This window comes from Salarias fasciatus, chromosome 5, assembly GCF_902148845.1.
Source record: "Salarias fasciatus chromosome 5, fSalaFa1.1, whole genome shotgun sequence".
In the NCBI taxonomy this organism is placed as follows: Eukaryota; Metazoa; Chordata; class Actinopteri; order Blenniiformes; family Blenniidae; genus Salarias; species Salarias fasciatus.
Genome location: NC_043749.1, coordinates 34,722,869 through 34,734,021, shown reverse-complemented (window position 1 = coordinate 34,734,021; position 11,153 = coordinate 34,722,869). Strand labels below are relative to the sequence as shown.

General features: G+C 48.7%; 1 protein-coding gene across 4 annotated transcripts in view; it reads right to left on the bottom strand.

The window, feature by feature from the left end:
• Window positions 1-341: 341 nt before the first annotated feature.
• The window catches only part of nfasca (neurofascin homolog (chicken) a), a 54,763-nt gene continuing 43,951 nt past the window's right edge, over window positions 342-11,153 (bottom strand). For 2 of the 4 annotated variants that reach the window (XM_030091367.1, XM_030091368.1), the window contains 2 exons: window positions 3,132-3,260; window positions 1,576-1,649 (listed from right to left, as the gene is read on the bottom strand). In XM_030091367.1, the coding sequence (XP_029947227.1) occupies window positions 1,576-1,649; window positions 3,132-3,260 (203 nt within the window). Of the gene's footprint in view, window positions 993-1,575; window positions 1,650-2,360; window positions 2,397-3,131; window positions 3,261-6,221; window positions 6,369-9,225; window positions 9,349-10,011; window positions 10,234-11,153 lie in introns of those variants that run through there. The other 2 variants (XM_030091365.1, XM_030091366.1) reach the window with 2 other exon arrangements.

Genomic DNA, 11,153 nt, shown 5'->3' with positions numbered 1-11,153 from the left:
TGTCCTCTGCTTTCTTTCCTCCCGGCGCTCACAGGAGGATGATTTGCTTGCGAGTTGTTGTGCAGACGGTTTGACTCCGTTAAGGAACCACAGCTCGTCCCGTCCTGTCCGGCTCTCGCTGGGGTGTTACTGTCTCCCTACAAACACCGAAGCAGCTCGTCTCCACACTCACGGCAACAATAAAACTCAGTTCACTCGTTTGACCAAAGAGTCGACAATTCAGGCTGATTGTCCCGTTTGGTCGACCAGAACGAAGCTCATCCAGCACCCGCCCAAGCCCCCGGCTCCGAGGAAACATCCGCCTCCCCCGACATGCGCAGGCCAAGAGAGATGCCGAAAACCAAAGTACCTGTTCTCGTTTTCGTTCCTGTCAGGGACAGACGACCCATTTCAGCGGTGGGAAGAGAGAGGACAAGGACATGAGGAATCATGGGAGGACAGTGAGGGAGAGAGGAGGGAGAGAGGACACACACACACACACACACACACACACACACACACACACACACACACACACAACTGAGGATGGAGTCCGGGCTTCTGTGTTAATGTTACACTTTATTAATAAAGAAAACAGGATCTATCAAGCACACACACACACTCAAACACACACACACACTGGAGGTGGATGAATCACAGTGTTAAACACACTCAGGTGATAATCAATGCTGGGCGCCTCTGTCACACTCAGAGACGTCTGAGTGTGACGCCGGGTGTGTCAGTCATTAACAGGGCGAGCTCGCCGTTAGTCCATTCTCTCATGATAGTCTGGAACCAGAAAAGACTCGGCTGCTACCCAGCCGTCTTTTCACGGTGGGATCAGAGCGGGATAATGAAACTCTGCTCTGCAGCGCTGGGTTAGCAGGAGACCAGCTCACACTCAGAAAGGCCGTTAATTCAACACGTGGTTAGTCAGTAAAGAGGACTGCAGGTCGAGAAAACACAGACTGGTTCTTCAGAAAGAAGAACGAGACGGCAGAGCTCAGTGGGACCTGTAAGGAGCAGAGGAAACATCACTAACCAACACTGCAGACACACCCATCATCAGGCTTCACTTTGTTGTTCTCTGACGGTGCAAGCTCCTGGCAGGTCTTCATGCTAACATGACTGAACGACATGCTACATGTTTGCTGTGTGTGTTTCTAAATCATCCTTCAGAGACTTGTCTTCAGCCTGAGTCACACTGCCGGCATTAGTGAAGCTAACAGCAAAGTGAAGTGATGCAGCAGCTTCCTGCTGGTGCACGTGAGCCTGGGCTGGAAGCATGACTTCCTGTTTTCCTTCTTTCACAGTGATGTTGTGCCATGCTGGCATCGGACCGGAGTCCTGCTCACGGTGCTGTGTGATCTCTGGACGCTGTTCCCGTTTCATTGTGTGGAGGTTTTCTGAGTCAGTGTGAGGCTCACAGCCTTTGTGTTTTATTCTGCACCAAAATGGAACTGTGACCTGGAGCACATCGCTCTTCACCAAATTACACTCATTAAAGTGAAATGTAGGCGGCTCACGAAGTGACGGCGGAGGCCTGAGTTTAAACACGGTGACGTCGCCCACATCGCTCTTACAGCCCAGTGGTACTTACTGGTAATCGAAGGATCCGTCCTGGTCTTTCTGATCCACTGGGTCCAAAGGAAGGTCTTTCTTGTCACGCACTAACAAGAAAAGAGGAAACGTCACATTTACAGCATGCAAATGGAGGAGAATCAGTTCATCAGGTTAGTGTGGGAAGAGGTTCACTCTGTTAAAAAGCCCCCGGACGCCTTCTGTCACCTCTCATTCACCTGTTCACCCCTCAACAAGTTCAGTCTGAGAACCACAGCAAAACGGATTCTTTCACTGTGGAGGTTAGTCTGCTGTGTGGGACGTGAAAAGAGAAAGAACAGCTTCATCAGCATGGTGCTTTCTGCTGGCTTTGAATGGAACCAGGATGTTTCTGCAGGTTCCAGGACTGGATTTAACCACATGCTGTTTTTATCCTCTGGTTTGCTGACTTCTCCATCACGGTGGGAAATAAGACAGCCGTGTCTCCACGCCTACATCCAGCCTCTGACATGTTCGTGTGTGATACAAACACCTCTGTTCAATAAATGACAGTTAATGATCTTTCTGAATTACAGAACAGGTTTCAGGATGACGTCATGTGGATTAGCAAAGCAGCGCAGCCTCACTGGGAGAGAGAAACACACCTGTGACAGTTATTCAGTTAGAGGTGGTAAACAGAGCCAGACTGAACCTCCTGTCAGAAGGTCAAGCATGCTTTAGTCTCAGTAAACTGCTTCCTGTTGGTCAGTAGCTGCTGTGCTGTTATCCTTTCCTTCTGGGTGTTAGTCATGAACTTCAGTTGGTGGCACTTCAGCACCTACCCAGATATTTTGCGATAGCAGTCACGTATCCACCACCTAGGCATTATAAAAACTGTAAAACATTAACACAGCTCTGACTGAGAGGGAGCGAGCAGTGTTCTTCCAGCAGCTCGCTGTTGATGTGGAGCTGCTCGTCGTTTGTCTTTCACGCTGTGAAGACGACCTGCAGCCTCTTCTCTCAGCCAATTCATTAAAAACGGGATCTGTTCTGGTTCCTGATGCCACTAGAACACTTGGTCAAGGCGAAGTGTTGAAAGATGAAGGGTTTTTATCCGAGGCATCACACAGCAGAGGCTGCATCGGTCACACTTTCAGGAAACACAGACTCCCAGGATTCCAGCTGTTCCAACTTTATGAGAACAGAGTTCCAGACATTACAGCTCACATGGAATCTTAGATATTATACATAAAGCAAGGTACGTTTGTTCTTTCTTTAGAAAATTAAAAGTCAGATTTGATTCCTATTGGGTTGCAGAGTCTTTGGCAGCTTTATGAACCCGGAATCATGAAGACCAAGTCCTTACATAACCATATAATCTCATGAAGTCTCAACATGGGCTCGTACACTGATGTTTGATGGCATCTCAAAACATCGTGCTGCATCAGAGCGGCTCTGACGATTTGCAATTCCAGACACACAAAAACAAGTAAGAAAAACAGTCCAAAAGTACAACTGACGCTAAAACATGAAGCATGTTCGTGGATTAAAATGAAAGAAAAACATCTCCAGTTGTGAAACTCTGGCGCTGAAAGTGGAGATTCAGGTCTTACCCGGGTATTTGCCGCCACGACTCCTCTTGATGAAGCAGACGATGAGCAGGATCAGAATGATGAGGGCGATGGCGCACATCAAGCCAATGAACCAGCCCTGAGTGGCGATGTCCACCTGGTCTATGTAGGCTACACACACACACACACACACACACACACGCACACACACACACACACACACAGGCACACAGAGTGAAAACAGGTGTTAAGACACCACGCAGGTTGTTCTCATCAACAGCTCAGAGCCAACATGTCATGAATCTCCAGGGTTCTATTCAGGACAAAACAACAAGCTGTTTATCTCCGGCTCCATTACAGTCTGCACAAGAACATCATCGTTACTGTCACTGCTGCCAGCAATGTGTGTGTGTGTGTGTGTGTGTGTGTGTGTGTGTGTGTGTGTGTGTGTGTGTGTGTGTGTGTGTGTGTGTGTGACATTAACCTCAAGTTCAAGTAATCACGTGGAAGAGAAAGTTCAGACTGCTGTGAACATTCAGCAGCAGCGACTAAGACAATGAGGCTGGAGTCAAATTACAAAGTCTGAGTGATCGATGGGTCAGTTAAGGATCTGTTCGGAGAAAGACATCAAGAGGGCTGGCCAGAACGAAGAAGATGATCTAACCCTCTAGAAGAGCGTTAAAGGACCGAGCTGGACAAACACACCAGGCATATAATGACCTGAGAAGAGAATCCCATGGAAACATGAAGGGTGTGTGTGTGTGTGTGTGTGTGTGTGTGTGTGTGTGTGTGTGTGTGTGTGTTTGTTTGCATGCACATGGATGTGTGTCTTTTTTCTATCTTACTCGCTTGTCATTTTTTTTGTAGATGATCGATACTGAACTCAAACGGTCTTCGGACATTTTGAGAGGGTGATGTTTGTTTTCATTTATTTTTGTTGTGTTTTCTCTCTCTCCTCAGGATCCCAAAGGATCTTCATCTGAGGCCTCCTGATCCACCTGCATCGAGCAGAGCAGCGCTGAGCTGATTCAGAGAATCAATCTGTCTGTCCTCTCCTTTCCTCTCTTTCTGTCCCCTCACCCCAACTGGAACAGCAGAAAACCACCACCGCAGAGCCTGGTTCTGCAGGGTTCTCCTCTGAGCCTGGTTCTGCAGGGTTCTCCTCTGAGCCTGGTTCTGCAGGGTTCTCCTCTGAGCCTGGTTCTGCAGAGTTCTACTCCTCTGAGTCTGGTTCTGGAGGGTTCTCCTCTGAGCCTGGTTCTGCAGGGTTCTCCTCAACTGAGCCTGGTTTTGCAGGGTTCTCCTCCTCTGAGCCTGGTTCTGCAGAGTTCTACTCCTCTGAACCTGGTTCTGCAGGGTTCTCCTCCTCTAAGCCTGGTTCTGCAGGGTTCTCCTCTGAGCCTGGTTCTGCAGGGTTCTCCTCAACTGAGCCTGGTTCTGCAGAGTTCTACTCCTCTGAACCTGGTTCTGCAGGGTTCTCCTCCTCTAAGCCTGGTTCTGCAGGGTTCTCCTCCTCTGAGCCTGGTTCTGCAGCGTTCTCCTCCTCTAAGCCTGGTTCTGCAGGGTCTCCTCCTCTGAGCCCGGTTCTGCAGAGTTCTCCTCCTCTGAGCCTGGTTCTGCAGGGTTCTCCTCCTCTGAGCCCGGTTCTGCAGAGTTCTCCTCCTCTGAGCCTGGTTCTGCAGGGTTCTCCTCCTCTGAGCCTGGTTCTGCAGAGTTCTCCTCCTCTGAGCCTGGTTCTGCAGAGTTCTCCTCCTCTGAGCCTGGTTCTGCAGAGTTCTCCTCCTGTAAGCCTGGTTCTGCATGGTTCTCCTCTGAGCCTGGTTCTGCAGGGTTCTCCTCCTCTGAGCCTGGTTCTGCACGGATCCTCTTGTAAAAGGGAGTTTTTCCTTTCCACAGTCGCTTCTGCTCGTTCATGTAGAACTGGTGGGTTTTCTCTGTAAAAGCAGCCTAGAAGTGACTGTGTTGTATTTGACGCTATATAAATAAAGCTGAATTGAATTGCAGCTAGTAGTCATAAGGATACATACTGTATATCAGTTATTTTTCTAGCAAGACTGAATTTCTTGACAGCTACAGAATCTGCCTCAGTACAATCATGCAGATTAGTGTGAAAAAAATATTTTAAAAATGTGTATTGTGTGTTAATTGTGTCATTAAATTGGCTTTTCAAGGACGAAAAATGGATTGAGGATAATAAAATACTGAAATTGGTCAGCTTAAATAAGGAAATCATAGAAGTGAAAAAATTGACATAAATGAAAATTTCATCAGCTTCTTCTTACTTTGAAAAGAAACTAGATTGCAAAGTGACTCACAAGGCCACCTTGTGGCACATATGGTTAATACAAGGGGTCGAGTCTGCCAGAGATAAACTGTTGATGAAAAATTTTAAAGCTTTCAAGCACTTAAAAAAGTTGAGGAGTTTGGTTTCACCCTGGACAACTGGAGCTATCAAACTGTGTTCCGGCAGGTCACCAGCAGCTGGCAGCTCCCCTAGCAGCTAGCAGCTCACCTGGTAGCTTACCCAGCAGCTCACCTGGCAGCTGGCAGCTCGCCTGGCAGCTCGCATAACAGCTCGCCTAGTAGCTGGCAGCTCACCTGGCAGCTCACATGACAGCTGGCAGCTCACATGACAGCTGGCAGCTCACATGGCAGCTCACCTGGCAGCTCACCTGGCAGCTCACCTGGTAGCTCACCTGGCAGCTCACCTGGCAGCTCACCTGGTAGCTCACCTGGCAGCTCACCTGGCAGCTCACCTGGCAGCTCACCTGGTAGCTCACCTGGCAGCTCATCTGGCAGCTCACATGACAGCTCGCCAAGCAGCTCACATAACAGCTCGCCTAGTAGCTGGCAGCTCACCTGGCAGCTCACATGACAGCTGGCAGCTCACATGACAGCTCACCTGGTAGCTCACCTGGCAGCTCATCTGGCAGCTCACATAACAGCTCGCCTAGTAGCTGGCAGCTCACCTGGAAGCTCACATGACAGCTGGCAGCTCACATGGCAGCTCACCTGGTAGCTCACCCAGCAGCTGGCAGCTCGCCTGGAAGCTGACCCACCAGTTTACCCAGCAGTTCACCCAGCAGCTCACCTGGCAGGACCCTGATGCCTCAGGACCAGGTGTGGGCTCACCTGGTTTGGTCTTAAAGGTGAAATTTTTGCTGGTGATGCCGTTGAGCTCATGCGAATAAACTCTCAGGTGGTACGTGGCACCTGCGATCAGATCCGTCACAGTTATGGGGGACTGTTTCACCGGTACATTTGTCACCGTCTTGTCACCTTGGAAACACAAGAAAGGGGCCAATCACACGCCAGGGGGTGGTGTGACCTTCACGCCACAGGAACTGCGTTTACCCATGAAGGTCATCACGTCACAATGAACACAATGGACTTTTTTTCTGACAAACTGAGAGCTATTGAAGTGAATTGAGACTGAAAACAATGCAGTGCCAATCTTCTTTTCCCTCTTTATGACGTGAGATCGGAGGGTTTTAGCAGGAGCATCTTTCTGAGGTTCAGTCTGCTTGATTTTCCTCTTTTAAGACTCTGACTCTATATACTTCTTCAGAGAGAAGTCATCAGAAAGAAGGGAACGACTCCAAAGAAGAGCAGAGGAACAGCACCTCACACTACTGCTCCGCAAAACTGAAACGGACCACAGAAGCTGCCATGGCAAAGCATTGTTTCTCTCAATTCTTCACCCATTTCCATCCAAATGAAGTGAAAATAAAAACAGTCACTGATCTGTGCATCTTTCCAGAGGAAAGACGTGTCAGTGGTGACATGGCTGAGCGACAAGCCGGAGGAGTGACACCATGCACCATGCGATCATCACTTCACCGACCCAAGCCATCCACAGCCATGCTGTTCATGCCGGCCTCACAGCAGCCGCAGGCAGCAGGAGGCATGCCAGGCCCGTCCACAGCACCAGGCAGGCTCTGAGGAAGACCACAGCGGGAGTGTAGCGATCCAGACGTGTTATCTCGTGGGAAAATCCAACCATCGAGTCAAAGTGCGTGCCTGGCACAACGCAGCAGTATTCTTTTCAACTCATTCAATTCAACCTTCCTGCAGGATTTCTGACAGTCGAGCTGAAGTTTCAGATCAGTTTTTCTCCCGTCAGTCCGCAGCAGGCTGCTGCAGCCTCAGGTCTGCTGCTGTGACTGCTCTCTAAACCCAGCCTCCGTCTTCTGGGTCTGGTTCTGCAGGTCCTGCAGCTTTTTAATAATTCAAAGTGCCATGAGATGACTACGTTGGGATTTGTGCTTTATACAAAACTTTAAATTAAAAATGTACTTTTCTTGTTTCATTTACGTTTTTTTCAAATGACAGCAGTCGTCCCTCCTTTTCCCCGATGTTCCCACTGAGCAAGGCATCACAAGAGACTGAACATTCCTCTGACAGAGAATCATGTCCAGTCACAGTCTCGGTGGGTTAGTGAACAAAGGCACGGTGAGGATGATGATGATGAGGAATCGAAGGGGGGCGGGAGTTTCCAACCACTGAGTCGAAGCTTTCAGACTTGACCTTGGAGAGGAGGGGGGAGTGAGCGCGGTGGAAACCATTAGATCAGTCTCATCGCCCCCTCTCCTCCCTCCCAACATCCATTTTTCTTTCTATACACATTCAGACATCATTAACAATTAAAGCCGCTGCCTGAGTGCATAAAAAATACATCGTCCCTTCTTTCCTCCCCTCATCAGAGGCTGGTGAGTCGGCTTGCCTCGGACCTCTCCACTTCGGGAGGGGGGTGCTCGGAAAAGCCAACGCAAAGCGAGTCGTAATGGAGGAGGCGAAGCTCCGAAGTGACACATTCACACAGCGGTGGACAGAAACACATGCCGAGCAGCCGGTGCAACAAGAGCCATTCAGAGCCAGGCAGCAGGGCGGCAGGCCACCAGGTTAACGACACGACGGTCAGAGACAGACAGGAGACAGAGTGAGAGCACAGACACACTGACTGCAGTCAGTTCTGAAAGTACGCAGAGCGTCAAATCAACACTTTAACCCTGAGCGACTGCAGCTACTTTTCATTTTACTTTCAGCTAACACTTCTGATTGCTTCAAAAACACATTTTATCAAAAAAAACAAAACCTTTTCAAACTGCTTCCTCGCTCTCAGACATTTTCAAACATGATCCTCTTTTCTTACTTCTTACTCAACAAAGTTGCAAAAGCTCAACTAAGAGTCCTTCATTAGGTTGTTTTGGGACTGAGGCAGGAACAAGGACACCCAGAGCAAAAACCTGCCGCCTGCCTGAAGTCTGGTGAAGAACACAAGACATGGATTATTTCAGAACAGCGATTCATCCTTTAAGATGTTGTGATTGTAATCAAAATCTGGTTCCTTTCATTTCAGAGAAGCAGGGAAAAGAGCTTCGCCACAACATGACTTTTGCAAAGCAGTCTTGTGAATTATCAGACGTTTTGACAGAAGCGTCTTTCACATCCAGTCAACACAAAGACGTGGAGTCCAGGGTGTCAAACCTGTTTCAGCCCGAGGTCGAAAACATTCTCCTGTTTAAATGTACAGACGGATGAGTACTTCTTTAAAAAATACATCTGTCTATCTAAAACATATCTTTACAAATGGTCATTTATATTCCATAAACAGGTTTATATTTGAGGGTCAAGGGTCACCCTCGGGGACCCACAGTGGTGACACGTCAGATTTAAACCTGCTTCTCCAGCCTGGAGGCCACCGCGGCCCCTAAACTGACTTCCTGTTATTGTTCCAGCTGAAAGCGGACCGTCGGCGTGTGTTTGACACCTCTGGTCTCGTCTTTGTGAGAATTTGGGGTTTTGACGGATCAGCCACGGGGATGGGCAACAGAGGCATCGAATCGCTATGAGTGGAAAAACACTGGAGAAATGATGGAAAACAAGAAAGTCTTGTGTTAGACGCTCATAAACACCAGCAGCAAGCTGTCTGGAGAAGTTCTCGTCATTTCAATCAGAAGCAGCTGCTGCCTGAGACCCCCGAGCAGACTGGACTCTCGCCAGGTTTTTGGTGGGTTTGGGGCCTGTTCCGCCTGCTCTCTGCCTTGGACATGAACATCCCGTCTTTCTTCCCGTTAAGTGTGTTCAGACTGCGGCGCTCCGGCCAGCTGGGTGCAGGCTTGGTCTGGTTTCTTACTGTCCAGTGTGAACTCTATCACAAACTCGCTGCTGCTGGCCGGGAAGCTGTGTCTCCAGCTGACGATAGCGGAGTTACTGTTAGGCTCCACCGTCAGATTCCAGATCTCCAGCCCAGGGACCACTACACAGGGGGGTGGGGTGGGGGTGGGGGTGGGAGGGGTAGAGGGGCAGTGATTGGGTGGGAGTCGTCAGGGTAAAGGGTTCAGGGGTTGGAGGTGAGGGGGCGGGGGGCAGAGAGGGCACAGTTACAATGACCACACACTCAGTTCGACCCATTCACTGACTTCCTTCTCACTGAGATTGATTCCAATCACAGTCCACTCTAAACCACAAGTAGGGTTCATGGTTTCATGGACAGACAAATGCTCCCACAGCAACTTCCCAGAAAGCTTTTCAGTTCATGAAAGACTTGTGATCAAGTTGTGATCTTACCTCTGGTTTAGAGTGGACACAAGCATCACATGAGCTTCAACACTGGCACTATCCAGTCAAACAGGGAATAATGTGCCTGTGTGAAATGACACTTATCAATATCTGCTTTAGTTAAAAAAAGAGTTTGGGTTCTCACGTCCTGACCAGGATGATAGTTGCCGGCTACATCCCAATATTCTGAAGTAATTCCCCACTTTTAGTGCAGCAGGTACAGCACAGCTTATCAGAATGCAGCCCTGATGTTGGTTCCTGTTTCGTCAGGTGGGAGAAGAAAACCTTTGGTAGCCATTAAATGCATGCTAATTCTCAAAGAAAACACCAGAAAGAGAGTAACAAGCACAACAGCATGTACCCAATACTGTCTGACCGGGACGCTTGGTGGTGACCAGCACAGCAGGCGTGGTGGTCGTGGTGGCCTCAGTGGCGGCCTCAGTGGTGGTGGTGGGAACTGTTGTAGGAGTGGTAGCAGCTGGGGTACTAATGGTTGTAGGAGCGATGGTAGTAGGAGGAAGAGGAGCAAGAGGAGGAGGAGTAGGAGTGAAAGCAGTAGCCAAGGAGGCGTCGGTAACCTCGACTACAAAGGAGGAGGAGGAGAGCACAGGGTTAAAGACAAGGCAGTTGGAAGGTCAAACAGACAGTAACACAGTGAAGCCCTGAGCTAGGATACACACAGTCTGCACAGAGGATGCACACGGCCTGGACACAGGCTGCACAGGGTCTGCTGACAGTCTGCACACAGTCTGTGTGCTGCCTGCACATAGTCTGAACACAGGCTGCACACAGGCTGCATAATCTGCAATGTCTGCACACTGCTTGCATGTACCGAGTCCTGTACCATGTACCGTACCCTGTACCATGTACCGTACCCTGTACCATGTACCGTATCGTGGACACAGTCTGCCCACAAACAACATGCAGCCTGCACAGTCTGCACACAGTCTGGACAAAGCATGGAGGATACAGCCGGCTCAGAGTGCAGTCATCAGTCTGGGCTCAATTCATCAACAGGGCTTCATGACAAAAGGAGATTTCTAAAGAAATAGATTCATAATGATCCAACACAATTTCAAAAAAACAGTAGAGTCCTCGCCTTCTTGTAAGGTCTCCACTGGAGGCCATGCTTTTAATGAAGATAACACAACTTACAAACGTCCAATTTTGATTTTTGTTGTTCCTATATTTAACAAAACTGGTTATTTTTGCATTAACTGTGAAAAATACAATTAGATTTTTTCTTGTTTTTGTATTAAACTGTTTCAGTAAATTTGGATGTAGTAGACTGTATTTCAAAAGAAAGCTTAAAAAATGTTCAAATATTAAAAAAATGCTTTCAGCTTGAGACGCTGTTGATGTGATGATGCCTGCTTTCATTGAGAAACTAACGGCTAAGAGTCATGTTTGTCACCTGAAACCTTTAAGAAAAGCGGACAGAAGAGCTTATTTCCATATGACTGAGTGAAAGCTCCCTGGTTTAGACCAGCAGCTCCAGTCAGC